Source organism: Leopardus geoffroyi, chromosome B3 (assembly GCF_018350155.1).
Source record: "Leopardus geoffroyi isolate Oge1 chromosome B3, O.geoffroyi_Oge1_pat1.0, whole genome shotgun sequence".
Lineage (NCBI taxonomy): Eukaryota > Metazoa > Chordata > Mammalia > Carnivora > Felidae > Leopardus > Leopardus geoffroyi.
In genome coordinates, this window is record NC_059337.1 from 26,175,589 (window position 1) to 26,202,871 (window position 27,283).

The window sequence follows — 27,283 nt, forward strand, 5'->3', positions numbered from 1 at the left end:
TAGGTACACCAATGTTCATAGCAACATGATTCACAATAGTTAAAAGGTGGAAACAACCTACATGTCCACATACACATGAATGGATAAACAAATTTTGACATGTACATACTGTGGAATGTTATTCTGCCTTAAAAAGGAATGCAGTATAAATATGTGCTATAACATGTATGAATCCTGAAAAAAAAATATGACAAGTAAAATGAAGAAGACACAAAGGAAGAATTATTATATGATTCCACTGATATTAGGTACCTAGAACAGTCAAATTCTTCAGTGACAGAAAGTAGAGCAGTAGTTAACAGGAGCTGAGGGTGGGTTATTTAGTAGTTACAGAGTTTCAGCTGGGAATGATGAAAAAGTTCTGAAGATTGATAGTGGTGTTTGTTGCACAACACAGTGAGTGAACTTAATGTCACTTAATTGTACACTTAAATAGATTTAAGTGTAAATTTTATATTATATTTTACTGGTATTAAACAAAAGAGATGATTGTTAAAAGACAACTGACTAACAATTAACCTATGTAGAACATGTGTGACAACAGCAACAAATAGGAGAGAGAAAAAATAGAAGCATATTGTAAGATTCATAATCTATACATGAAATGATGTAATTTAAAGGTAGACTATATATTACTTTAAAGGTATCTATTTTAAACCCTAAAGCAACTTGGGGCGCCTGGGTGGCTCAGTCGGTTGGGCATCCGACTTCCGCTCAGGTCATGACCTGAGGGTCTCAGGGTCCGTGAGTCCGAGCCCCGCGTCGGGCTCTGTGCTGACAGCTCGGAGCCTGGAGCCTGTTTCAGATTCTGTGTCTCCCTCTCTCTCTGCCTCTCCCCTACTCATGCTCTGTCTCTGTCTCAAAAATAAATAAACGTTAAAAACAATTAAAAAAATAAATAAATAAACCCTAAAGCAACTAGAACAAAACAAAATAAAATAGATACAACTACCAAGACAGTGACAGAGAAAAGTGAAATCAGAATTAAAAATTGTAAGTCTTTTTAAAAACCTCAATTGGTTCTATTTGTCAGGTAACATAATTTTTTTTTTAACATTTATTCATTTATGAGACAGAGACACAGCACAAGCAGGGGAGGAGCAGAGAGAGAGGGAGACACAGAATCCCAAGCTGGCTGCAGTCTCTGAGCTGTCGACACAGAACCTGATGTGGGGCTGGAACTCACAGACCAGACCACGAGATCATGACCTGAGCCCAAGTCGGATGTTTAACCTACTGAGCCACCCAGGTGCCCCTATATTTGCCAGGTAAGGGGGGCAGATTGAAGGGGACAGGCTAAGTGTAAAAAGAAAAAAATGTTCTAAGGAGCCCATGCCCACAAGTAGAGTGGGGTAGGATGAGAGGATGGGAATGTATGCTTATTATTGCTAAATCTGTTTTCTATTTTTTCTCTTTTAAGAAAAGCCAGAAATTTAAAGTAGTTATTTACTCACTCATTTGCTTATTTACTTATTCACGTGAAGCCTGGTTTTTAATTGTCTCTAATATATTTTAAAGTTTATTTATTTTCGAGAGAGAAAGAGAGAGAGAGAGAGCGCACAATCATGCACATGAGTGGGGAGAGGGGCAGAGAGAGAGAAGAGAGAGAATCCCAAACAGGCTGTGAGCTGTTAGTGCAAAGCCCAAAGCGGGGCTTGATATCATGAACCATGAGATCATGACCCGAGCTGAAATAAAGAGATGCTTAACTGAGCCACACAGGTGTTCCTCTAATTTATTTTAAAACAGCGCTGACTAATTAAAACATGGCCATAGTATACATGTAGCCTTCAGATTGCTAATATGTGAGCTCTAACTTAAATAAAGTGAAAATAAAATAAATACATGATGGATTGAAAACACAGAGTATGCTTTCTGTGAATGGAGCATTTATTACTTACAGCATCCTGTACCTTCTACCCTTCTTCCTACTCTTTCTTTTGCTTTTTCTGATATTTTCTGTCCAAATTCTTTTTCTGAGTCCAAATCAGTTGTCATCTTTTCCTAGGAATTTTCCTTCTTCTAGTCAGACTTGACCTTTCTGTTTCCTTAACAGTGAAAACTCTCTTGGGGTGCCTGGGTGGCTCAGTCAGTTAAGCAACCAACTTCAGCTAAGGTCAGGATCTCCCAGTTTGTGAGTTTGAGCCCCACGTTGGACTCTGTGCTGACAGCTCGAAGCCTGGAGCCCGCTTCAGATTTTGTGTCTCCATCCCTCTCTCTGCCGCTCTCCTACTCATGTTCTGTCTCTCAGAAATAAATAAACATTAAAAAAAAAAAGACTCTTTTGTTTCTATTTGGGCAAAGCACTTAAAATTATGCTTTGAATACCTGAGAATCAATGAGTTTATCGTTCCATTAATGAAGTATTTATTAAATTCCCACTGTGGGCTGGCACTGTGATATTCTTACCTGTTTCTGGCCTGGATTTGTCTCCTCCCAACACTTTTTTTTTTCCCCTATACAATTCCCAGGGTGAATCTCTTCTACAATCATGTCCTTCCTCAGACCAACAAAACTATTCAGTAGCTTCTTCTTGTTGGCAGGAGGACGTTAACTCCTTAGCTCCACATTTCCTGTCTTCTTTAACCTGGCCTCTGTGTATCTGCCTCATCTTACCTCTTGCTTTCTTTACCCTCATTTTTAATAAATACAAAATTACATGCAGTTCCACAAAAATGCTTTATGTTGTTAAATGGGCTCTTGGCTTATGACGTCCTCTACTCAACTTCTTGTCAAGCTCTGTTTCCTCACGGTGACATTGCTTCCCATGTTTTAGCCATCTCTGCAACACCTACTCACACAGAGCCTTCCTTCCCTGTCTCTGTTTTGGATGGCATACAGTGGATGTTATTGGGGCAAATGCTCCACCCATTGCCTAGCATCCCCAAGTTCGGCTATTTTAGGCTCTCACACTGGAAACTAAATTAAAAGTGAGACTGGTTAACCCTGAGGTTATGTGGAACTGGGGTGCCCTCTACTGCTTTGCGGAAGTGTAACTATTTTCCTTTATGTCATTCAATAAAAGGGCAAATATTAATGGAATAAATGGGAATTCAGTTGATAGATCATTATTCCTCAGGGCAAACACTGAATTGTATATTAAAATAAACATTTTAGTTTATTTTAGAGACTGTGTTATCATTTTATCACAGGGAGACAGTAAGTATCTAAGCCCCATGCTTGAATACAATTTTAAAGTTTAGATTTTACTTAACAATGTCCATATATTCAATAATATGTACTGAAATTAAAACTGATAAAAAAACTTACCCAAAATATGGAAATTTTTAAAATAATTCATCAAAAGAACATAAATTCACTTATAGTTATATTTCATTATTTGTCCGTGACACCTTGATAAGGTATTATTGTGAAGAATTAATGTCTGTAACTCTCACTAATCCAAAAGTAATTCCTGGCATATCCACAAATTTTTTTTTTGCATAAATTTCTGAATGGCTTTGTTTCATAATCTGTAAACTTTTGGATTCACTAGTTTTTTGAACTCTTTCAAACTCCCTACGCTGTTTAATCCTGAGAGAAGAGCAGCTATCACAGGTATCTCTGAACCTAGAATGCTAACACCTAATAGGTGAGAATTACATTAAGTTGATTCTGATTGTTTTTAATTTAATGATTTTGACCATCAACAAACTGATCAGTGTTATCTCTTTCGAAAAATTAGAAAATGAAGAAATGTATGTGTTCAAGTTAACCAGTTTAGAACCAGAATTTCAAATAAGCCTTTTATGTAATTTGTATTTCATGTAGAACCACTAGAATCAGAATGATTTAATACTGTGGCTAAATGTATGTTCAGAATAACACCTCTTGTATATTTGCAACATTCATACCTTTTTATGTCCTGTTCAGAAATATATTTACAATTACTTATTTTTGGAGAATCTTGGAATTTTTGAAATGTGTAAAAGTACCAGCAGGTAGCTTAGATTTGGAATACAGAGTATTAGGCATAACTGAAAAATACAGTGACTTCACACACTGAAAGGTTAAAGATCCTTTCTGCAGCAGAGTTAGAAATTTGCCTTTTCTCACAATTATTCTGTTAAAAGTGACTATAAACAATGCAGTGTCACAAAAGATACAGGATAATAGTATAAATCTCATTGTGTTCTTGGTGGTTTAACTTTAAATCTTGAACATTTTCTCCTGGAGGCTTTCATAGTCAAGAGGCATCCACCTCCTGGGTAAACAAGATGCTGCAATCTTAAATTTAAGGAAGGTGCTTGCTTTTGCATCCATCTTGTTTTGTCGCTTGAAGGGGGCCTTATTTCCTTCCAGTTGTCATTAGTGCCACCTCTTTGCTCTGCACCACTGAGACAGAGACAGACATACTCCTACAAACCCCAGTGTTGAAGCCCTTGTGTGCATGGGTGCAGTGCACCCATGTCTGGGTCCTAGGAGCGCTCCTTGGCGAGCTTCCTCCACTCAACCCCAGGCCTATTCTCAGGTCTTCAGACCCACAGCCCCTTGTCATTGACAAGCGGCTTCTTGTCAAGAAATAACACTTCAGGAAAAAACAAACAAACAAACAAACAAACAAAGCCAAATGTATACTGCAAGTAGGTAAGGGTTTAATTCTAATTTAATCCAGTTTTGCTCTGGCTTTCCCTCCTGTAGCAGTGAATTGCAGATAAAATTATTTTTTAAAAAGCCTCATAAACGAGTTTATTTCTAAAGAGAATAGGAGATGAGGACATGGAGGAGTGTGTTGAAGACTGAGTAAGGACACCAGGTTGGGGAGATGCTCAGCGTTGGACTTAAAAAGAATAACTCCCAGCACTGGCCCTGGCTACAGCCTTGCTGACACTCCCTTCCCAGTTCTTCTGTAAAAACGGGAAACCAGTGGTTATTACACAAGGCACCCAGTATGTTCCTGAAAGCCATCAAGAAACTTCAGAAGTATGGCCTATCCCAAACCAGGCCAAGCCTCTGGCGCTGAACCCTTCCCCCTCTGTTGACGGCCCGAGGGCGCATTTGGTGAGAGTCTGGCGGCCTCTACCGGAGCGCCTCTGCAGAGGAACGTTCTTCAATCCCAGAGACGACATGTGGCGCTCAGGAGAGGTGAGAGCAAGCGCGAGAGTGCACTGGGGGCGCGGGGGGATCTGCAACGGGGCAGCGCGCGGACTCGGGCGCGGCGCAGAGCGGGGCCGCAGGGCGGCGGCGAGAGCGCGGGGCGGCTGATCTGCTCGGCCCAGGAGAACTGGGCAAGTTCGCGCTGGCAGCATGGGGCGGTGACGCCGCACCGGCCTTCCGCGCCTGCCAGCCGGGGGAGAGGAGGAGGAGGAGGCGGAGGAGGAGGAGGAGGAGGAGGCGGCGGCGGAGGCGGCGGCGGCACCCTCGCCGACGGCTTGCCTCCCCGGCAGTGGGGTAAGAAGATGCGGTCGAGGGTGAGAGGAAGGGCGTCCCCGGCCGGGCACGCATCCCTCTCCTCCGGGCTCCCGAGCCTCGAACTGCAAGGCTGGAGATGGGAGGTGGAGAGCAGGCGGGGCGCCTGGGGCAGCCTGGAGCGCAAACTTTCCCCCGGCGACTGCGGGGGCAAGGCAGAGCGGGAGGGCAGGGGCGGCCTGAGCTGTGCGGCTCGGCCGCACGGGGCACCAGGGCGCAGCTACCGCGGGCCCGCCGGTAGGACTTGGGGTATGGGGACACCCGCCGCCGTCCCTGGAGCCGGAGGGGCGAAATTGCCCACCTGGAGGGCCCCGCCAGCCTCGGGGCTCTGAGGCGCGTGGTGTCCCGGAGGTGCTGGCGGGGTGGGCGCGGACTCCGCGGGGGTGTAGCGGGTGGGTCGCGCGGGCTTCTTGAGGCCGGGGGTCTCAGAGCCGCCGCTGCAGCACGCGTTTCTCGCTGAGGAGGCTCAGACCTGAGGCTGGAGCAGGGGAGAGTACGAGGGCCAGCAAAGAGCCGGGAAGGGTCGGCGAGACTGAGGCGCGGGGCGCGCTGCTGCGGACAGGGCGGGAGGCCGACCCTGCCCGGCCGCCGGCGCCAGGGTGGCCAGGCTGCGGCTCCGCAATGCTGCCCCTGAGCCCACCTGCGCCCGCAAGATCCCGCCGCGGTCAGGGGACCGTGGGAGCGGAGCCTCTCTTTGGGGGTCCTGGATCAGGGCTGAGGGCAGTAGGAGGCGCCGCCCGGGCTTCCCGCATGCAGCGCGGAGTGCTCGCCGCCCCGACTCCGGCCCGGGTCTGGCGACAAGGCTCAGGACACGCGCCCAGGAGACCACCGCATGGCACCCTGCCCTTCTTGACACGAGGGCCTTCGCTTCTGAGGTGGAAGTACCTGTTGTATGTTTCCCAGTTCCGGAGTTTGCCTGGGGTCTCCTTGGGAAAATGTTCCTTGTGAACACGCGGTGTTCCTCTATCATGTGCACCTATTTGCGTTATGCGCATATTGAGAAATATGTTCTTTCCCTAAGGTTAGTTGCAGAGCCCAGGGACTGTGCCTGCCTGGACTTCAAATGCATTAATTAGGGCCCGGCACAGAGCTGAGAGACTTCCCCAAATGGAGGGATTATTAACTTATTTAGTTATGGGGACAGAATGCTGAGAATGTGGCAACCCTCTTTTGAAAGCAGTTCTTATATTATCGTGATCCTATAGAAGCTTTGTTTCTTAAATGTGCCTTTTTTCCCCTCTTTCCACATACTTTCTCTCAGCACATTGCAGAACAAGGAGTAGCTTGCTGGCTTTGAACGCGTGGCAAATATTCAGAAAGGTAAAATGATTCCACTTGTGGATTTGACAAATGCAAAATAAGTTGATCAGATAACTTCAGATGTTTGTTCTAATAATAGGACTAATCGGTCATTTGATAATAAGCTGAAAAGTAAAACAAAGTAAAACGTGGAAAAAATAAATTAGGAGAATGAGTCTGCACTCTGAATAAAAGTAGAAAGAAATTAAGACATATTGTAACTCCTTTCCATGTCCCAACTTACTGCCCAGTGGACATAGGTAACAACCTGCTGTGGAGCCGTGCTGGGGAAGGATAGCCAGGTTTCTTTCTTTGTAAATTGTGCGTACTAGCAGTAGGATATGATTTCAGGAATGGACACACAAAAAATCACATTATATGCTTTTCCCTGTTGTGTACCTTTCAGCTTCAAGATCAAGTTGAAGAAAGGAACCGTTATTCCAAATTCATCTGCTTCAACTATTATTCTCATTGGGAATGGACAATGGAATGTTTTCTAGCTTTATCATGATCAAAAACCTCCTTCTCTTTTGTATTTCCATGAATTTAGCCAGTCACTTTGGGTGAGTTACCATCTATCTTTTATTTTATGGTTTTCAGTGCACAAGTCCCTTTAAGACACTTTGTTGAGTAGTACATCAACAAACCCTCACTTGCCGTCTTTGCAGTCCCCTGCCCTTCAGTTTATTGTAAATAAATAGAGTCCTTGTCCTATACCACACTGTCATTTTGAGCAAGGCTGTGCCACGTTTGGGGTCTCTGAAGCGAGTCAGAGAAAAGAGGCAGATTATGTTTTCAGAAATGGAAGCAGAGGTGGTTTCAGAATCAGCTGTGTTTTCTTCTACTTAGGTTAAAACAAGATTCATAAGCTCGCAGGCATAAAGGAGTTACTGCTTTGGACAAGACAATGTTCAATGTTTTGATTGCCCTCCTTGGTTCCATTATGCAAAGGGATTGCCTTTAAAGGCAAGCCCACGCTATGTGGAATTGACAGGACTTGGCAGCAGTTCTGGCCTGATCCAAAGGCCTTGAACTGTAGCCACCTGAATGCAAGTGGAGACATTAGAAACTACGCGTGTCTGAAGGTCTGCAAGACACACCTGGGCATAGGGCATTATCGATTCCTTTAAGCCCTTTCATTTCAGCCTTAGTATCAGGGTACGCATTCTATGATTTTTTTTTCCATCAAACTAGCGATAACAAACATTCCAGGTAAATGTTTGTATAGGTGCTGATATTCCTCCACACCTTTCTCCTCCCCAAAACCATTCCAGCTAATCAAAAGGATTGTAACTTGAAGTTGATGGACCATAATTAATAAATTAAATTTAATGACAAAAGTTGCCAAGCACTTGTTCTGTAAAAATCAGCTCCAAAAATTCCACAGTGTATTCTGCACTGATATAAATCAGAGAAGGATCTTAAGCACACAGTGGCTCTGCTACCCAGAGACCCCTCTGGGCCACACCTCTCTGGCCATTAAGGAAGACCCTCTTAAGGTACATGACATTCTCTGTCCTCTGGACATTTTCTTCTCTTCTGACATTTCCATGTCTCTACCGAGGAGTGAGGTTTGTGACCATCCCCACATGGGGACCGGTACCCAGGTCAGTGAGGGGCATGCCTGTCCCTCAGCACGGGACATGCCTATGTTGCAGCCCTTTCAGCCATTCAGAGTATTCCCTTGGAACAGAGCATTCATTGTTATTCTTGCCTTGCTGCTCCTCTTGAGTGGACACCTCGCCTGCCCTGCCTTCAGTTTCCTTATCTGTTCAATGAAAATTTTCCTTTCCAAAGTCTCTTCCATCTGTTAAGTCCTATAAAGTATGTTGTTCCAGGTGTTCCCCTGAATGAAAGCTGCGTAAGTAAAATCATAACACAGTGCTTACATTTCCAAGTTAATACATTAGGTAGTATGTTTACTGACATACTGCATATATTTAGCAATATTTAAGAGGTAAGGAATATGCTAGGATTGGAAACATGTTTTCTTTTTAAGATTTTGGTTGAATGTGTTATCGTGCTTTGCATACTCATGAAGTTTCTACACTTCCTGGTGGATGCAAGCCTGAAATATGAAGTAATGTGCATATGGAGGCTAACCATTAGACACAGCTATACTTTATTTCTTACTTAATTTGGTGGTTTTCTGAAGTTAGCTTCAAAATAGAGAGATAATTGTTAGTTTCTGGAAGCTAACATTGAACAAGTGGTATAGGACCCTTCAACTTCCCTAGAGAATTAGCTGCTGGAGGAGTTTTGAAATTTTAAGACATACGCTCAATAGTCCATCCTAAAACAATGCCTGCTAACTGCAAAAAATACATGAGACACAGAATATCAATTAAAAAAATCCTTAATTCCCCCACACAGAAATTATCATCCTTTATATTTTGGTGTCTTCTTCCCCTTATTTCTATGGATATTTTTATATAGTTGGGATCATACCGCACCTTCAGTTTTGTACTGTGCTTTTTTTTTTTTCATGTCGTTTTGTTATTACAGACTCTTTAATATTTATGATTTAAAAAAGGATGAGTATTATTACAGTGCATGAATGCTTCATCATCTAGTATTTTCCTAATTTGGGATGTTTATATTCTTTCCGATAATGCTGTTATAAATTGTCCTATAGTGAACATACTTGCGTATAACTATTTTAAGTATTTGAGACTATTTCTATTAGAAGATATTCCTGTAAGTGGAATTTTGCGTCAGGTTTCCAGACTGCTTCTAACTTGTGATCCTGTGGGTTTAGTTGCATTTAGTGAAGTAGGGTGTCTAGCAAAATGGGAAGGGGGATTTCAAAAATCTGGCTAGCAAGGTGTGGCTTTCAACAACCAGCCACAAAAGACATTTTAACATCTGGGAGCACAAGTTTCTATTGATTTCCTTTATTATACGAGGCTCCTCCCACTTGCTTATTACTTTAAATGTACTTAAGAATGATTTTCTTAATTGCAAAAAAAAAAAAAGTTTCTTAACACTCATTTGACTTAAAATCTTGACAAAACAATAGCTATCACAATATGGAGCACCTATTGCTATGTTATCTGTTTTAGGTAAATCCTAGGAGGAACCTTATAAGCTAAGCATCATTAGCCCAGTCTTATAGTTAGAGAAGGGAAAGTCGGGGAGCGGGGCTAACCCAGGCAGTAACTGCTAGGATTTGTTACTTAGCACTCCTCAGTGATTTAACCCTCGTGGTCCTTGGCCAAACAGAGCTTGCTAGTAGGTCTGAGTCAAACAAATCTATAAAGGAAAGGAATGTAATTCTGAAAGCTATTCTATGCATTGGGGTAGAGAGTGTTTTTTGTTTTGAGATTAGGGGGGGGAAAAGAGTAGTGGTAAGTTCTGTCTTTCCTCCTTAAAGAGGTTGTGTGATTGGGTTCCAAATAGAGATGAAAGAAGAAGCATGCAAGGTCCTAACTTGAACATTTTAGGACAAGAGAAATACTGACTCCTGCAAATACATAAAAGAAACCAGACAACTGGTGGAGGGTAAAGAGGGTTACACAAGACTGGTCAGTGAGCCAAAGGAAAGAGGCAAGTGTGAGCTTTTGTGCATATACAAGGTTATACTCAGTGTTTGTGACAAGTATGTGGATTTGGCAATCAGAAAATTTATAAATCTGATAAGTAAAATATATTTGGTAATTATATGATAATTAACGTGAAATTGCTTTTAAAGTATATGAGTATTGTTTCTTTTGCTTCTCTCGATTTGATTAGAGTCACCAGCAGCTCATTTTCAATAGCCTTTATAATTCTTTTATTAGTTTTAAGTTACATAACAGAGCATGAGTCAAACATATAATGGGACAGAGGCCTTATTTAACTGTCAGCCTTATGCTATGTCACATTTGGAGACTGAATCATTATAATTATTTTAATAAGACCAGTAATCAGAAGTACAGGGTATAGAAAAACTAGCACAGAAACAATATTTGAATCAATATAATATCAAAATGCATAATATTAAATTTAAACTGGAATTTTATCATCATTTGAAAAATCACTTTATCGGAATCAATTGACAAATGATAATTATAAGATAAAATTGAGTATTATCAACTTAATAATAGTAAAATCTGTTTCCATTCATTTATTTGTATTAAATATATTTTAGAGGTTTATCTATTGGAAAAGAAAAAGTGCATTAGAATTTTATTACATGGGAGCTACCATTCCAATGTACTTTGGTAAACAGTGTTTTAGAATTAGCAATTAAAAGCAGACTCTTGTAGAAGTAACTTATGAAAATGAATAGATAAAGTTATTCTTTATCTGACTACATGCATGTGCTAACCTGTACCTTTGGTTTCATGAAGAGAGCTTTTTCATACACATTCTCAAGGATGGTTCTTTTCTTTTAGCTTGAGCAGAAAGTGCAATCTCTGAATCATTCAGCTACTCACAATGTCTTTTTAAATGGCAAGTTCTCTCTTTTGAATCCCCAGATGGCAAGTTCTTCCTGTACTGTGGCTGCAGGTTCATGAGGTCCAGGACAAATGGTCAGTGTAATAATTATCAAAAAGCACACAGAAGCACCGCCTAAACAGTTAGGACACTGGCAGGTGATGGGACATCTTAAGTGCAGGGTTTAGAGAAGGCCAGAGATCAGAAAGGTAGATCTTGCATATAGCAAAAATTTGGTGATTAAGGTGATTAAGGTCTTCAGGTGATTAAGACCTTGCTACAGAGTAATGCCCAACATTTTTTAAGGTACCAAAAGAAAATACTTCCAATTACATGCTCTATAGAGGAAACTTTTAGCATGTTCCTCATGCCAACAGGCAGTGAGCTTAGCAAAGCTTAGGAGGACAGTCGGCCAGCACCAACCTAGCCGACCCGGTCTGGCGATCAGCTCCAAGATGAGTCACTGGCTTGGTTCAAGGGGAGAAGGAGAATATGGGCTTTTGGATTTTTACAGAGGTGAGATTGCATAACATGCATATTTTAATTTGTGTGAAATTTGAGAACAAAATATTAGAATCAAAAGTAAAAAGAAATCTTATCATAGAACTCTGTTGGTAGCAACAATACTTATCATTGTTTGTATGGGTTTATATTTCCTTCATTTCTAGAAAGCATTTTCAGAAAATGTACTATTTAATTTTCTACTATGAAAAAAAAAACTCCTTTTGTAAGTGAAAAGAGTTCAGGCTGGAAAGCATAGGGAAATTTTCAGAATCAGGATCCATATCAGGCCTCAGGGCCTGGACCAGTGCTCTCCATTGCAGGACCTTCTCCAGAATGTCTAATATTTAAGGTGCAATCAAAAGGGAAAGGATGAGGGTGGAAATCTATAGATTGGGAACAAAAGAATGTCCTAATCTAGAACTCAAATAACACTGTTCTAAAGATAGTGTGTCTGCCACAGCTCAAATAAAATCAAACACAAAATATGTCCTATGAAATAAAATATTATAGAGAAGGGATATGATAGTAAAAGTAAGATATGCTAGGAAACAGGCTTTAGCAGTTCACTGAAAACTCTATTTCATTTGTATTTATTTAACAAGTTATTTCAAAACCAAAAAGCAAACCTAAAAATGAATGAAATCCAAGACCAGATCATTTTCAATTTTAACAAAACAAAAAAATTGGGCCATCACTCTATAATCAAACTAGATCCTATTCTAGGACCCCTGTTAAGTTTATAGAGATAGCACTAGGTATCACTTTGACAGAGAGCAGTCAGGCTGCTCTGATCTCTGTTGCTGCATGCTCACTGTGTGGCTACAGAGGAATTTCTAAACCTGCCTGCAACTCAGTTTCCTAATCTCAAAGTGGAGTTAATAATGGATCCTACGTCACAGGGCTGATGTGAAGGATATGTTGCTGAATGTATGCTAAATGCTGAAACAAGGCCAGGTAGGGAGGGGTTGCTAAGTATAGGCTAGCTGTCTTTCTGGATGTTGTGACCAGGAGACACCCAAAGTTTGCTAAACCTACAGGATAAGCTTGGTGCTGGGCCAGGGCCTAAGCATAGCAAAGTCAATAACTTTAATCACGTCTGCAAAGTCTTCTTGCCATATAATGTAGTACATCCATAGTCACAAACTGAGATTACAATGTGAGCATCGTGGAGAACATTGCCCTGCTGCTAGTAGCATCAATGTGTATTGAGTCCTCACTATGTTCCAGGCACTGTTCTAGGTGCTGAGTTCCTGTGGTGGGCAGAGTAGAGCATGCCTTCAAGGAGGGTGCATTCTGGTTTTTACATGTCAGTTGGGTCACAATTGCTATTAAGAATTATTTAGAGTAGGAGACAGTGAGTGTACTGAAGGTAGATGCTTGAACAAACATCTGAGGGATGTGAGGATGTGAGCAGTGCAGTTCATGGAGAAGGCTAAACAAGTGAGAGGAGGAGCGAGTGTATCAGCATGCTTGGATGGTAGGCCCAGCAAGGAGGCCAGGATATTGAAAGGAAAGACTGGTAAGAGGCATAATCAGAGGGCCAGTGGGGCAGTGGGGGAAAGGGTCATATGGTGAAAGAATTTGTAGGCCATGCTAGGTAGTACCAGGAAGAGCAGTTGGCTCTTATTTTGTAAGTCAAAGAAGGTCTGGGATTGGTTTTAAGTAGGAGTGAAGTATGATCCAATTGAGGTGTGACAGTAATGTGACTTAAACTTTAAAACTTGCTCTGGCTGCTGAGTGGAGGATAGAACAGAATCTGGGTCAGGGGTGGTTAGTAAAGGAAGGAGCAGTCAGGGCAGTTAAGAGGCGAATGCAGCGACCCAGGGGAGGGATGATTTTTGGCCAGTGGGGTTTGTTAGTAGATTGACATGGGCATGAAAGAAAGGAGTCAAGGATGACCCCCCCGCCCCCCACTGGTATTTGACCTGAAAACATGACAGATTCAATTGCCTGTTGCTGAGCTGGAGAAGACAGTAGTTGAAAAGGTTCTAGTGAAAATCTTCAGTGCAGTTATGGACATGTTAAGCCCTGTTAGATATCCAAGTGGCCAGACAGCCATTGGATACAGAGGTCCAGAGTTCAAAAAAGATTGGGACTAGAGACATGAACTTTAAGTTTTTCATATATGGGAGATATTTAAAGCCATTAGATTGGTTGAGATCATTTAGGGATTGAATATAAACCAAAAAAAGTTCCCTGGACTGTGCCCTGTGTAAGTTTAGGAAGGCAAGGGGGTGGGAGCAAGTGAGAGGAGGAGGTCAGTGAATATAGGAAGAACAAAGAAGGCAGAATCCTCAGGCCAAGAGGAGGAAGTGTTGTAAGAAGGGAGATGTGGTCAAATAAGGACTGAGAGCTGATTGTTGGATTGGGCATTGTGCAGTAGCATCCAGAAGAAAGGCTTCTTTGGGATGTAGGCAGTGAAAGCCAGACTGGAGTGGGTCCAAGAGAAGGAAGGAAAGGCAGTAGAGATTTCTAGTATAGACAACTCTTCAGTGAGTTTTGAGTAGAAGAGGGGCAAAGAATGGAATGCTAACTGGAAGGGAATATAAGGTGAATGAAAGACATGTTAAAGACCTGATATGTTACAACAAATGTAATTGATGATAGGAATTATTAGGGATGGAGGGAAAACCATGTGTAATAAACACCAGGATGGTTCATGTGCAGCATAATCACACACAGGGGGCATCCTGTGTGGTTGGGGAGAGTCTAGGGAAGTGGGTAGGTTTAGATGAAAGGGGTGTGGCCTATGAGATGGGAGACCGACTTTTTACCTTGTAGGCGGTATGACTCTGAGCTGGGCTGCAGTGAAATAGACAAGAGTAAAGAGACTACATGAAGGGTGCCAGCAGGGGTAGGCTTGAGCACTATTTAGGGAGCTGATAGGCAGGGCTGGGGGCACCTTTGATGTGAGGCCCATGGCAGTGAAAACAATCTAAGAGTTCTGACATAATGTTTCATGGCCATGACTTCGTCCACATGAGACACATTTCAAGTCCATGTTTCCACCACAAGAGGGGACAACTCTTATTTGGAAACTTAAGATTGACTTTCATTGTCTAGCTAGTGTTCACCATGTTTGTTATTTTCTTTTATATAGTTTTTCAAATGGTTAAAGTGGTGTGCAGTGGAAATTTAGATGTCTCAGGGAAACATCACACAACGGTGCCACTTAGAGGTACTTATTTAATGAGATTAAAGTGACAAGCAAATAAACTGAAGATATATTTCTTAGAAGTAATTAAATGCTGTGGAAAGAATGCAGAAAGAAATGCAATTTAAGAAGACAGGGAAGCTGCCACTTAAAAGCAACTTAGTTCCATTCCCAAAGTAAGTTCATTGCCATTATGGATCCCATTTTATATAAATCAAAAATGGCTGTCAATATAAGCAGAGATAACATCACAAAGAAATGCATCACTCCTAGCCTTCAATAGCACCATTTGTGGTACATTACTCAACAGACTTTTCTAAACCCCAGAAAGGGTGACATAACTCTTGAACTTGTACCCTTTTAAATGCCAAAATAAGACCTCATCAGGCATTATTTGGAAAATGAAATACCTTTAAAGATGGAATCTGCAACATATTGTTATTGTTATTATTATCATTAGAAATTATTAATACTGAGATAAAGTTATATTGGAGTAAAATCCTTCACAGTTCCTCAAGAACAAAATTACTCTGAGATTAAATTAATAATGCAACTCACTTTTCAGAGCAATGCATGGATTCTACTACAGGGTTAACTCTGTGTGGTAACTGTCTGATTTGGGGGGTAACTTGTTTGGGATTCCCTATCCTGCTGTGCTCAGACTCCTTCCCACATCTTCCCTAAGAAACCTTGCTGGTGGCTCCAGCAACTGCATCTCTATCACCATTGCAATTGCCTGGGTAACTGGCCTCCATGCCTCTAGCCTTGCCCCTGCCAAGTCCGTCATCTGCAAAGTGCCCAAGAGCCACAGGTAAAGTAAGTGACCCCTGTCTAACTGCTTTGAAGCTCCCACTACCTTCAGGACTGACCCTAGGAGTGCAACATGGCATGTGAAGTCCTTTATGGTTTGATATGTGCTGCTCTCCACTGACATGCATTACTTTACTCACCAAGGTTCTTTACTACCCTCTCCAAACATCATCATTTCCTACCCTGAGGCCACTGCTCACAACCCCTTCAACATCTCCTTCTTTAGCTTGAGACTAGATCTTCATGTTTAAAGTCTCAGGTCAGTTCTCTTCTCCTCCTCTAGCACTGTACATAGCTCCTTCTCTTTCCTTTGTTTTCCTAGAATGTCCTATGTATCACATAGATCCCTACATCTACGATGTGCTATTGAAATCCTCTGCGAACATGACTGATTCTCTTAGAACACAGCTCTGTCTGACAGGTTGGGGATACCATCTTTGTCATCTTCACATCCTCGGTACTTACCACAACACCAGGAACATACATGATTGACATCCCAAATACATTTGTTGGCCTGAGCTGTTGGAATAAGCACTGAGCTCATCATACAGCCTCTTGAAGATGTAATGGAGGAGAGAAGCTCTCTGAGGTCATTTATAGTCACTCTGGCACTTGGCTTACAAACCATCCTTTCCATTTCCAATCTAGATAGTCCTAGAGCAGTTGATCTCCACTATGGCTGCACATGAGGATCACTTGGGAATCTTAAAAAAAAAATAATAATAATACCTGTAGCTGTTTCTCAGGGAGCAATTAAAGCCAAATCTCTAGGGCCTAGAAATCAGAATGAAGCTAATGCAGGAGTCCAAAATCAAATGCCTTGAAGAAGTCAGATGTAAGACAACTGGGAAAAGTGGAAAATTTGCACAATAGCAAGAGTTTACCCTTTCTGAAGACATTCATGTTTATTTTTCTTAAACAGTGTGTTAAACCCACTAGTGGAGGAAATTTATTTTAATTTCTCATTCTCCACTTCACCTCCGAAGTGTCTGAACAGTCCAGAACTTATCTGATGGGGTACCATTGTGTAGCTTTTTGAGAAGACCTTCCACACCTCTGAGCTTCACTCTGCTGTCCTACTGTGCCCACCCATGTCCCTGCCCATTTAACAATCACCACCTTCTTTTCTCAGGCTAGAATATGGGGCTTAGTGACCTAATTTCCTTATTTTTCAGGCTAAAATAATTGGCAAAGTGTTTAAGTTTAGAGATCAGGTCCTAGCATCTTTTGTAAGAACGAATATTTGAGCAAGGAAATCAGGGTGTTTTAACAAGTATGGTTGGTTCTGCGTTTCCTTTAGGACTCCCTTTCTGGAACATCAATAATTTGACAGTGTTGGAACTATTCACATGGACTAAATGTGACATGTTTTTATAGACAATATACACTAAATATAAGGAAACAATTCATATTTTAAGAGAATCTAATTAATCCTAATACTGAAGTGTCAGCTGCCAAAATTTTCAAGTATTTCTATTATGTCCAAGGTTATTGTCAGTCATAATGGATTTTGTTTCAGCTTACAAAAATCCATTCCCCCAGAGAGCTGAGCTTATCTTTGAAGCAATTGTGTATTTACAGTTGACCTAAGGATCAGCAGAGTTCTTTGGTTATACTCAATACAGTTCTGAAATGGAATGTCGGCAAGCTCAAGCCTGCCTTCTGAACCTAAGTGGAGTGAGTGTTCAAAGAGATGAGGGAGTCTTGTGTTTCTACCCAGAGACTTCATAGATGTAACTTTGCATTATTGCTCATTGAAGGCATAGCCCAGTGTTTTTGTATTATTTTGGTTTCAAGTGGCTTCAACTAATCAAAATGGAACAAAGCAAGCTAAAGTTACTCTGTACCTTAGAAGCAGCCCTGGAAGATTATGCACCTTGAGAGAGGAACAGGTAAGTTTGCCAGACATTTGTGAGATTCTCCTGTGTGTAGGCATATCATTTGCTTTCTGTGATACAAAAAGGGCCTTTGTCTCCATGATTGTGGAAATGGTGCATTTCATAACCACATGCTGCAAATTAGTCATTTTTAGGATGACCTATGACCTGAGAAGGGCTACCAGTTGGTCCTGAGAGAAAACCTCGACTCCTGCTCTGAAAAGCATTTTCAGAGATTCTTTTAGAACTTGTTTCCTACCTCCTGGGTCCTATCCTCAGTAAATACAGAGAAGCCACAGCAAACCCCAGCCGTAGCTCTATCATGAATAGGCCCACAGATAAGTACAAGAAGCACTTATGTCAGAATAGGGCACATATTGAAACTTTTCCAATAAAACTGTAATGATGTGTGAAGGGGTATAAATAGCCCCCCCCCCCACCTTTAAAAAAATTCTGGCTAATAAGTAGAAGGTGAGATTTGGGATTCTTAAGCTTTGCATCCTACTGGATTGATATTGGCAATGATTTGGGTATTTGTGAAGTAGGATTCAGAGCCAAATGGGATTGTGTTTCTTTGAAACTGTGGTGAAGCAGTGCATCAGAGGGCCAAGGAAAGCAGTGGTCATGGAGATGACCCCCACAAGTGGACAGTGTTGGGAATATCTCAAATGGTCAGTGATGTAGTTAAGTATTTGTCTCCTAATACTCTTCAGGCTGTTCGGATCAAATGTAATTTGAGAACATTTCACAACAGGTAATAAATAACATAGAAAAATATATTTGAAACATTGGTATGATTTTTCTTTTCTTTTTTTCTGATAATGATGTTATTTTTTAATCAAAATTTTTGAAATATAATTGATAGTATAATGTGTTGATTTAATACATTTATATATTACAGTATGTAGCCTTAGCTTATACCTCCATCATGTCACATAATTATCATTTCTTTTTTGTGGTGAGAACATTTAAGATCTAATCTTTTAGAAAATTTGAAGCTTATAATACAATATTGTTGACCATAATCACTATGCTGTACATTAGATCTCCGGAATGTAATCATCTTCTAGTTGAAAGTGTATACCCTTTGAACAACATCCCATTTCCCCCACTCAGCCCCTGGTAACCACCGTTCTACTATGTTTCTACAAGTTTGTCTTTTGTAGATTGCACATGGAAGTAATATACTTTTTCTGCTAGTGTGTATGCTCTCCCCTCTATTCTAAGTTAGAGAGCCAGTGAAGACTGGCCCTGCCCCCAAACTGGACATTTAGACATAGCCTAGAATTGAATGACCAAACTTACTGATAAAAGTTATGAACATCGTACGAGGTGGACAGTGAGGCCAGATGTTGTTTGAGCAGTTTACGCAACTGGGCAAATGCAAAATATCACTGTTTCTTTCTCTCACAAATCTGGAAGGCAGTATTAAGGCCTTTTGTCCAGGTATTAGGTCTGTGAGACTGAGTTCTTCATCATTCTAAAGTGTGAAACTACAGCGGATGTCAGAGAAAAGGGAATTTAATATTTTCAAACACTAAGTCCCAGAGTAAAATATTGTATCCGTGGGCTGCATATGAACAGGACTGAATTTTAGATTGTTAGAGATTCAATTATATGCAGTTAATGATGATGTGAAAATTAGATCAAAAGAACTTTATACTCTCTCATTCAAAACGGAATAGCTTCAGAGCAGTAAAAAATTGATTTGTTTAGATGCAATCGATAAAAATGACCCAAGTTTCAAGAACTGGGTGGGGCAAGCACACATCAATTCTACTCTCAGCAGCCAACTGCTGATGGTCAGTCTCACTCTCATTTCAGACAATTTATGGAAAAGAAATAGTCACATGGAGAGCTGGGGTACCACAGCAGGCACTTCAGAGAAGTTCCAGGGGTCTCCTGTTCTTCTCCCAAGCGCCAAGGATGCTAACTTCCTGGGGCCCACAGCTGGCTTTCAGCTGCATAAGTTCTCCTTGTATCCACACCAAATGTGTATGTTTAGTTCTTGAAAATTCCAAACATCTCACTTTTTGCAAGATTTGAAAGCAGCTATAGAATCCTGTGGTGCGATCCATGTTTCTGAGGTGTATTACCATCTTCTAGACCGGTGACTTTCTTTCCCTCCCAAGTAACTTCTTCAATTTACCCACATCTGCAGAGGGCAGTTTCTCATTTCCATTTGCCCCATCTACATAAACTTTTGGGGCCTGGATAACTTCACTGAATTGGGAAAACCAGAATTGTTCTTGGGTTTTTCTTTGAAGGTTCAGCCTGCTTTTCTTGGGGTTTTACTATAAGTCTGACCTACTGGGTCATTCAGAATACTGTGCTTCTCGAGTCCCTTATCTGAGGCAATTCTGGGTAAACCCTAATAAGGGCTTTCAGACTGGTCTTTACACCTCATGGCTCCTGGGTCATGTGCTTTGTTTTGTCTGGACCTGAATATGCCAGCAACAGGCAGTGCTGATGAGTAGGGAAGCCCAGAGAGATTTCATAAACTTTTGTTTCTATCACCATATTCTGCATATTCCTCATAGCACAAATGCTCTCAATTAGCGATGCAGTGAAATTTGGGCCCAACAATCTTATCTTTCAGATTGCATAGATTTTGAATGTCCTCTCCACACCCCACTGCTCATCACAGGTGATTCACTAATATGAAGACTCAGTTTTTCAGTATTTAAACCAAACTTCTGAAATCCCCTAAGAGTGGATTAGGTTCTGCTAGTCTATGGATAGTGGCTATTGTTTTAAAAATGGCTACACTGTGCCTCGGAATCAGGGAAGGATGGATTTTTGAGCATGATGTCAGGACGAACAGCCCAGAGCCAGCACACTCTCTGGAAATTCAAGAATTAAGGCTTATTTATGAAAAACAATATCCTGGATTAGTAGAAGAGACTGTTTTCAGGTGCCTTCCCTCCAACACAAGTCACCATATTATGTTTTTGTTTTCTGTATTTTGAGAAGAATTTTTAAATTCTTAATGCAAGTTTTAACTCTTGTTTCTCTGTTAAAAAGCTTTTCACAAATGCCAACCAGTTCAGTAAAAGATGAGACCAATGACAACATCACAATATTTACCAGAATCTTGGATGGGCTCTTGGATGGCTATGACAATAGACTGCGGCCTGGCCTTGGAGGTGAGTGGGTTCTCAGCTGCAGCCCGCTAGACCCCAGAAAAAGCTTACACTCAGTCTCAAGCTCACATCTGGTGTGATCATTAAGGAGCTTTTTGCCAGAGTTTAAACTGATAGTTGTTGCCAAGGTTCTTACATCCTTTATATTCATTACCTAGGTACAAGAAGCTGGGGGATGTGGTCCCCATGCAAACTCCCTTTTCCTTAGATAATCCTAACATCCATTCTTTTTTTTTTTTTTTAACGTTTTGTTTATTTTTGAGACAGGGAGAGACAGAGCATGAACAGGGGAGGGTCAGAGAGAAGGAGACACAGAATCTGAAACAGGCTCCAGGCTCTGAGTTGTCAGCACAGAGCCCAACGCGGGGCTTGAACTCACAGACCGAGAGATCATGACCTGAGCCCAAGTCGGCTGCTTAACTGACTGAGCCACCCAGGCGCCCCCCCTCCCCCCCCCCCCCCGCAACATCCATTCTTCTTCATTTAAGGAGGAACCAGTTCTTAGGTGTTACTAAAGCCAACACTACCTTAAGTTAAGAAATGATTTATAATCAAGTTCCTACTTTTGTACTGATACAAGTCTTTTTCACAAATACACTGTTTAATGCAATTGTTCTTTCCATCTTATATATTATGTTTAATCTTTTCACTAATCATTGTATTTACTTTAACCCCATGGAAATTGATAAAAATAAGTGGATAGAAAAATGCACTTTCTGGGTTTAATTTAGCACAGCTTAATTTTGTGCTGAGAATTGTGTGCTGTTTCCAGGTGTTTGCAATGCCATTGACTCGAGTCCATTTAGATGTAGTGCATTTGAACTTAGTCCATTAAGTAAGTTTGAGACCCTCTAACAACTACATTCTTAGAGGAAAAAGTAGTTCTTTTCCATTATTACATTTTTGTTTATTTATTTTTGAGGAAGAGATAGACAGAGTGCGAGCAGGGGAGGGGCAGAGAGAGAGGGAGACACAGAATCCAAAGCAAGTTCCAGGCTCTGAACCATCTGAACAGAGCCCAATGCGGGGCTCAAACTCACAAATTGCTAGATCATGACCTGAGCCAAAGTCAGACGCTTAACCGACTGAGCCACCCAGGTGCCCCTTCATTATTACATTTCTAACAGGGAGATTCACTTAAAGCATGAGTTGCCATTCTCTACCTTTTTGGCAAAGAAAAGTCCACAAAGCCTCCTTGACACCCCCTTACTCCACCCTCTGAGTTATGTCCCTGGGTCTCCTGTGTCCAGCAGCCTCTGTCCCTTTGAACACATCCACAAGGATCAAAACACGTAGAGAATCAATGAGTTGTTGCTATACAATATTCTCTCATTCACCCAGGATGTGTCACACTCCTGTGGAGCAGGATCCTGAGGACACCACATAGAGCCAAAGGGGCTGCCTGCTGGGGCAGGCATCTCAGTGGGAAGACAGGTGCTGAAAGCACACGGCACCATACCTTAAGTTAAGAAGTACACCTGCACACATATAAATACACACCATGTATTTGGTATGTGGTAACATATATGGTTACCACACAATGAGATGAAGGGAGAAAAAGCCCTGCCCCCTGAGGCTCTGAGTCAGTGGTGATACCATCCAGTGGTTTGGGGTTATTAATGGTGGACTGTAGTATAGTCTATTGTCCTCATTCATGACCACAGGGTGTTGCAAGGTGATGCCCAAGGAACACACACACAAATTTCCCCTCAATATTATTAGCTACTTTTATTGCCATATATATTTTAATAATTTTAATTGTTATAATAGTCTCTCATGATAGAAATTTCTAACAATTCAAAATGACATATAAGGTGACATATAAGGAAGTGGGTCTTCCTTTTCAAGTGGTCTTGTCCCAAGTCACACATCCTTTCCTCAGAGAACACCTAGTACTGCAGTTTTGATTCGAGATTCTTTTAAATCTTATCCCCTCATCACAATTGCCTAACCCTTTGGAAAGCAGCTGTTTGTAGGAGAGTGAGGTTAGGCACTGCGAGGTTGGAATTACTGTTCCAGGTTTACGGAAGAGGAAACTAAAGACCAATCAAGGCCAAACAACCAGGATCCCTCTCTGCTCTGTTCACGACTGCCCCCAAAGGGGCAAGAAGTGTAATGAGAGCTAAGACCCTTTCCTTACATGATGGATATGTTAGTTCCTGCTATAATTTGGAGCAGTTTGATTTCATTTGGTGTTAGTCTAGTCCTCCAAATTTAAAAAACACATTATAAAAGCCCTCTGATTGCCAAGAATGAAATTGGTTACTGGACTAAGGACATAAATACGCTATGACGGGTGGTTCCATGTGAGCTCGGTGCCTAGGCAGGAAACTGTGTCTGTGTTTCAGAGCGAATCACTCAGGTGCGGACGGACATCTACGTTACCAGCTTTGGCCCCGTATCCGACACGGAAATGGTAGGTCTCAGGGCATGGCCCCGCCCAGATCATTCTAAATAGGCACTGAACCAACTCCCCTAAGGGCCTTCTCTACTAAGGCATCACCTGGTTGCCTTCCTTTGCATTAGGAATATACCATAGATGTGTTTTTCCGACAAAGCTGGAAAGATGAAAGGCTTCGGTTTAAAGGGCCCATGCAGCGTCTCCCTCTCAACAATCTTCTCGCCAGCAAAATCTGGACCCCAGACACATTCTTTCACAACGGGAAGAAGTCCATTGCCCACAATATGACCACGCCCAACAAGCTGCTGAGGCTGGAGGACGATGGCACACTGCTCTACACCATGCGGTGAGCCGGCACAGCGTGGGGAGAGGGCGCGCACAGCACTGTGGCGATGGCTTAGCCCAGACCCTGGTGCAGCGCTTGAGGTTGAGTGGTGGGTGGGGCGGGGAGGGGGGGGAGGTCGGCAGCGTGTCTGGCCAGGGGCGCATTGCAGGGCAAACGTAGCCATCAGTCTCGCCCTAAGGGTCCCGCAGCCTATTGAGTTCAACAATTGCTGTGTGTGGGCGCATATGCGTGCTTTGGGTGATTTTTACTTTTTGACCTGCCCATACTGATGTCCATATAGCTTATTTCCTTGAACTGCTATAGGTCCATGTGTTTGCTATCGGTCCACTTGTTTATTTGGTTCAAGATCGAAAACATCTTTGAGAGAGTGACCCAGAATAATGTAAGCTAGGGAGATTTTATTTTATAAAATTTTTACTTAAAACCCTCTATGGGGGTCCTTTCTTATTGCAGTTGTGCACTCTTGTAAATTGTAAAAGCCCATTTCTCATATGCTCTGATAACATTCCAATGCTGAGGTTAAATTTTAGTATTCCTAATTTAAAATGATCAGTAGTCATTTTTTTGTTGTTCTGAATTATTCATTGCATCTGAGTAAATCAATAAATTGACTGGCAAGAAAGTCTCTTTCATAGCTTTTCAGTTTCCATGGTGGGCCTAAGTATTTTTCAAGAAAAGATTATTTTAAGTCAAAAGAATTAAAAAGCACTAAAGCTAAATAAAATTTTAAAAACAGCATGTATTTATATGAGAATTATTGAAATTCCTTACTTAGAATTCTTCACAATAAACTTCATATTTAAAAGAAGTCATCATGGTGGAAATAACATTGATGCTGTCATCTTCTGAGGCTGCATGTCCTAACATATGTCCTGAGGAATGTTTGATACATTGTGTCCCAAACCTATTTGACAGCAATTTTTTTATATAACAGTCCAATAAGGATTTTGGTAAATGAGCTTGTAATACATACCATAGCATTTTGTTCCATTTCTCACTCTTTCCTTTTCCTTACATTGATCTTGAACATGTTATGCCCATGGATGAAGCATGCATTGTGAACATCAGTGCCCCAGGACAGTGCCTTTTCCATGCAGAGAAGTATGTTGAAAAGCTACAAAATATCTCAAGTGGTGAAAATTAGTCCTTGGTCATCATTCTTGTAAAAGGTAGTCTGTGCAGTGAATCCAAGGGTACTTTGTTTAGCCTTGTGAGCAGAGGGTAGGTGTGAAGAGTCCCAGATCTTGGAAGATGCCGGTTGGGATGAATGATTAGATGCCATTAATGTGGGGGCACTATGTGAGCCTGCTGTGCACCTTCACTCTGTTCATAGAATAAAAATATCCCTAGTCCTCACAGGTTATTGTCCATAGTTCACATCTGGTTTGTATCACTAAAAGATTATATTTGGATCCAAGACTATGATTGTTCAAACAGGGTGGTGAGGTAGGCTCCTTGTTTAGAGGGGGAAGAGGTAGCAGAAGGGCCTCTTACTGAGTGTCTGTGTACCTGGCAAATTCACAGGTCCTTCAGTCCTCAAACAGCATGGCCACTAGGTGACACCATTTCCATTAACCAAAAAAGGGACAAGGCTCAGAAAGGTTTGATAATCAGCCCAAGGTCACATAGCTAGTGAGAAAGGCAGCAGGAATTTGAATTCAGTCTTAGCAATTTCCTTGTTTAATCCACCACATTTGAAAATTGGAGGGTTGCAACATTACTAAACATATAATAGCCTTTTTCTTACTCTTGTCAAATGTCATCCCCAGAAGGAGGACAGTGAGAACCAGAGCAACTTGTCAGCAGTAGAATTTTTCATTGTTTATGTAGAGGAAGTCTGCTAATGATTTTCAAAGTTGATAATGAGTTTTCTCTTCCAGTCATATACATTTGGAATGTGGAAATAGTTCCAGTTGAAAGTGTTATGAATTTTAATGTGAAAGAACTATAGCTATAATTTGATGGCATTTTACCTATTGATTTGGCAAAGACAGTGTGATGTGACTAACCAAACGGCCAGTGGTGTCTCAGCCCCGCCACCCCTTTGTTGTTACAGCTTTTCTGGTTAGCACTTGGGTCACCCCTGTCAAGCCTTGCAAAACCAATGATATACTTAGATCCAGGAATTCCCATGTAATGTCAATCTTAAGGAAATAATTAGAAATATAGACTAAGCTTTATGGGCAAAGATTTCTATTATTATGTTACTTATGATACCAAACATTGGAAGGAATATAAAAAATTTAGTACATTTTCCAGCTAAAACTATATTTTTTTTACATTTTTATTCAAACTTGAGACCTAATGAAAAAGATGAAATATGAAAGTGTAGAACAAATTAGGGTTCCTGTGATGCACTGAGACAAATATCTAATAAAGTACTGTTACCAACCTCTAAAAATAACTCCATGCAGATTATGGTTTTTGTGTAAAATCTTCTCCATGGTCCAGATATCATTTGAATAGTAAAGTAGTATTCTGAGATACACACTCCCCAAATGTGTGCCAAAAACCTTAGGTGCTTGCCTGGAAGTCATTGTCAATTTTGGTTCTAAAGAACTTTCTACCACCAATGGGTCATCTGTTTATAGGATATAAAGGTAAAAATCATCAGCTGCTCAGGATAATTCCATAGAGTACAAACAAATATTTCCTGTTGGACCCTCAAGGACAGGGCACTTAATAGAGTACTAAACAATTTGTTTGAGGACAGTCTTTTGGCAAACAGAGTGATACATTTTATAGAATCATCCCTAGAGTTGTACTTCAGACATTAGACAAGTGGCCAGGAATCCTCAAAGGGAACCTCAGTGCAGCAGTTTTCCTGGGCCTTCCCTTGCAGGGCTGAAGAGAGAAGAGGTGCAGAGCCCAGAGCTTGACATTAGTCTATCTAGGGACTGAATGACTTGTCCTTCTGGCCAGCCTTGCTAATTGTTCTATTTCCTGGGTAGAACTTGTGGTTGTCCTCACTTGCAGCATGTCCCAATTCCATTACCCAGCAAGCCCATGTGATATAGGACTACCACGTCTCTCAGGGAGCATGCCAAATCTGGTGATCCATGTTCTTTTACGAGCACATAAATTGGAAGACAGTGACCTACTCTTATCTCCCTGTCCCCCACATCTTATTTTTAAAAATTTTTTAATGTTTGTTTATATTAGAGAGAGAGAGAGAGAGAGAGAGAGCATGAGCAGGGGAGGGGGAGAGAGAGAAATGAAGACAGACACTGAAGCAGGATCCAGGCTTTGAGTTGTCAGCATAGAGCCAGAGGCAGGGCTTGAACCTACGAACCGTGAGATTGTGACCTGAGCCAAAGTCGGACACTCAACCAACTGAGCCACCCAGATGTCCCCTCTCCCACATCTTCTAATAGTTTAAACTCTTGGGAGATGCACAGTGAGGCCCACTTTCGGGCATATTTTCCTAGTCTTTGGGCTCTGGCAGAAGAGCAAGTCTCTCTTAGTTTCTTGTGTAGGAATCCATAAGCAAGAAAGAACTTACTACAAGGCAGACTCTGCTAGTACCACAGACTTCTGCCTGTCTCTGAAAATCTGGCTGTCATTCCACCCAAGATCACCTTGCGTTTGCCTGTAATAAGAGACATTTTACTGTGCTGAGTATTGTGCTGTTGGGGGTCATAGAATGCACTGATGTAGTGAAAGCACTGGACAGAGTCATGTACTGCATGCCACTCTGCATGGTCACCTTTACACAATATGTATTTACCTGTGCTATTTTTATTTTGAGAAAGTCATATTTTTTACAACTTTTATAAAGATCTTTATTACATGTGTTTTAAAACACTACCCTAAATGCATTTAAAAATGGCAAACACATGTCTTCACTTAAAAAACAAAAAAAACAAAACAAAACAAAAAACACACCCACACACCAGGGCACCAGTGTCTGATGTTGGTTCA

General features: G+C 41.4%; 2 protein-coding genes across 3 annotated transcripts in view; one reads left to right on the forward strand and one right to left on the reverse strand.

The window, feature by feature from the left end:
- GABRB3 (gamma-aminobutyric acid type A receptor subunit beta3) overlaps nucleotides 1-27,283 on the reverse strand; it is a 469,312-nt gene that overhangs the window by 390,185 nt on the left and 51,844 nt on the right. The gene's annotated exons all lie outside the window — the stretch shown is intronic.
- GABRA5 (gamma-aminobutyric acid type A receptor subunit alpha5) overlaps nucleotides 5,020-27,283 on the forward strand; it is an 82,788-nt gene continuing 60,524 nt past the window's right edge. The window contains exons 1-6 of one of the 2 annotated variants that reach the window (XM_045448930.1): nucleotides 5,020-5,085; nucleotides 6,671-6,729; nucleotides 7,115-7,271; nucleotides 20,497-20,618; nucleotides 22,964-23,031; nucleotides 23,142-23,362. In XM_045448930.1, the coding sequence (XP_045304886.1) occupies nucleotides 7,186-7,271; nucleotides 20,497-20,618; nucleotides 22,964-23,031; nucleotides 23,142-23,362 (497 nt within the window). In that variant the 5' untranslated portion in view covers nucleotides 5,020-5,085; nucleotides 6,671-6,729; nucleotides 7,115-7,185. Of the gene's footprint in view, nucleotides 5,086-6,670; nucleotides 6,730-7,114; nucleotides 7,272-17,392; nucleotides 17,488-20,496; nucleotides 20,619-22,963; nucleotides 23,032-23,141; nucleotides 23,363-27,283 lie in introns of those variants that run through there. The other variant, XM_045448931.1, reaches the window with a different exon arrangement.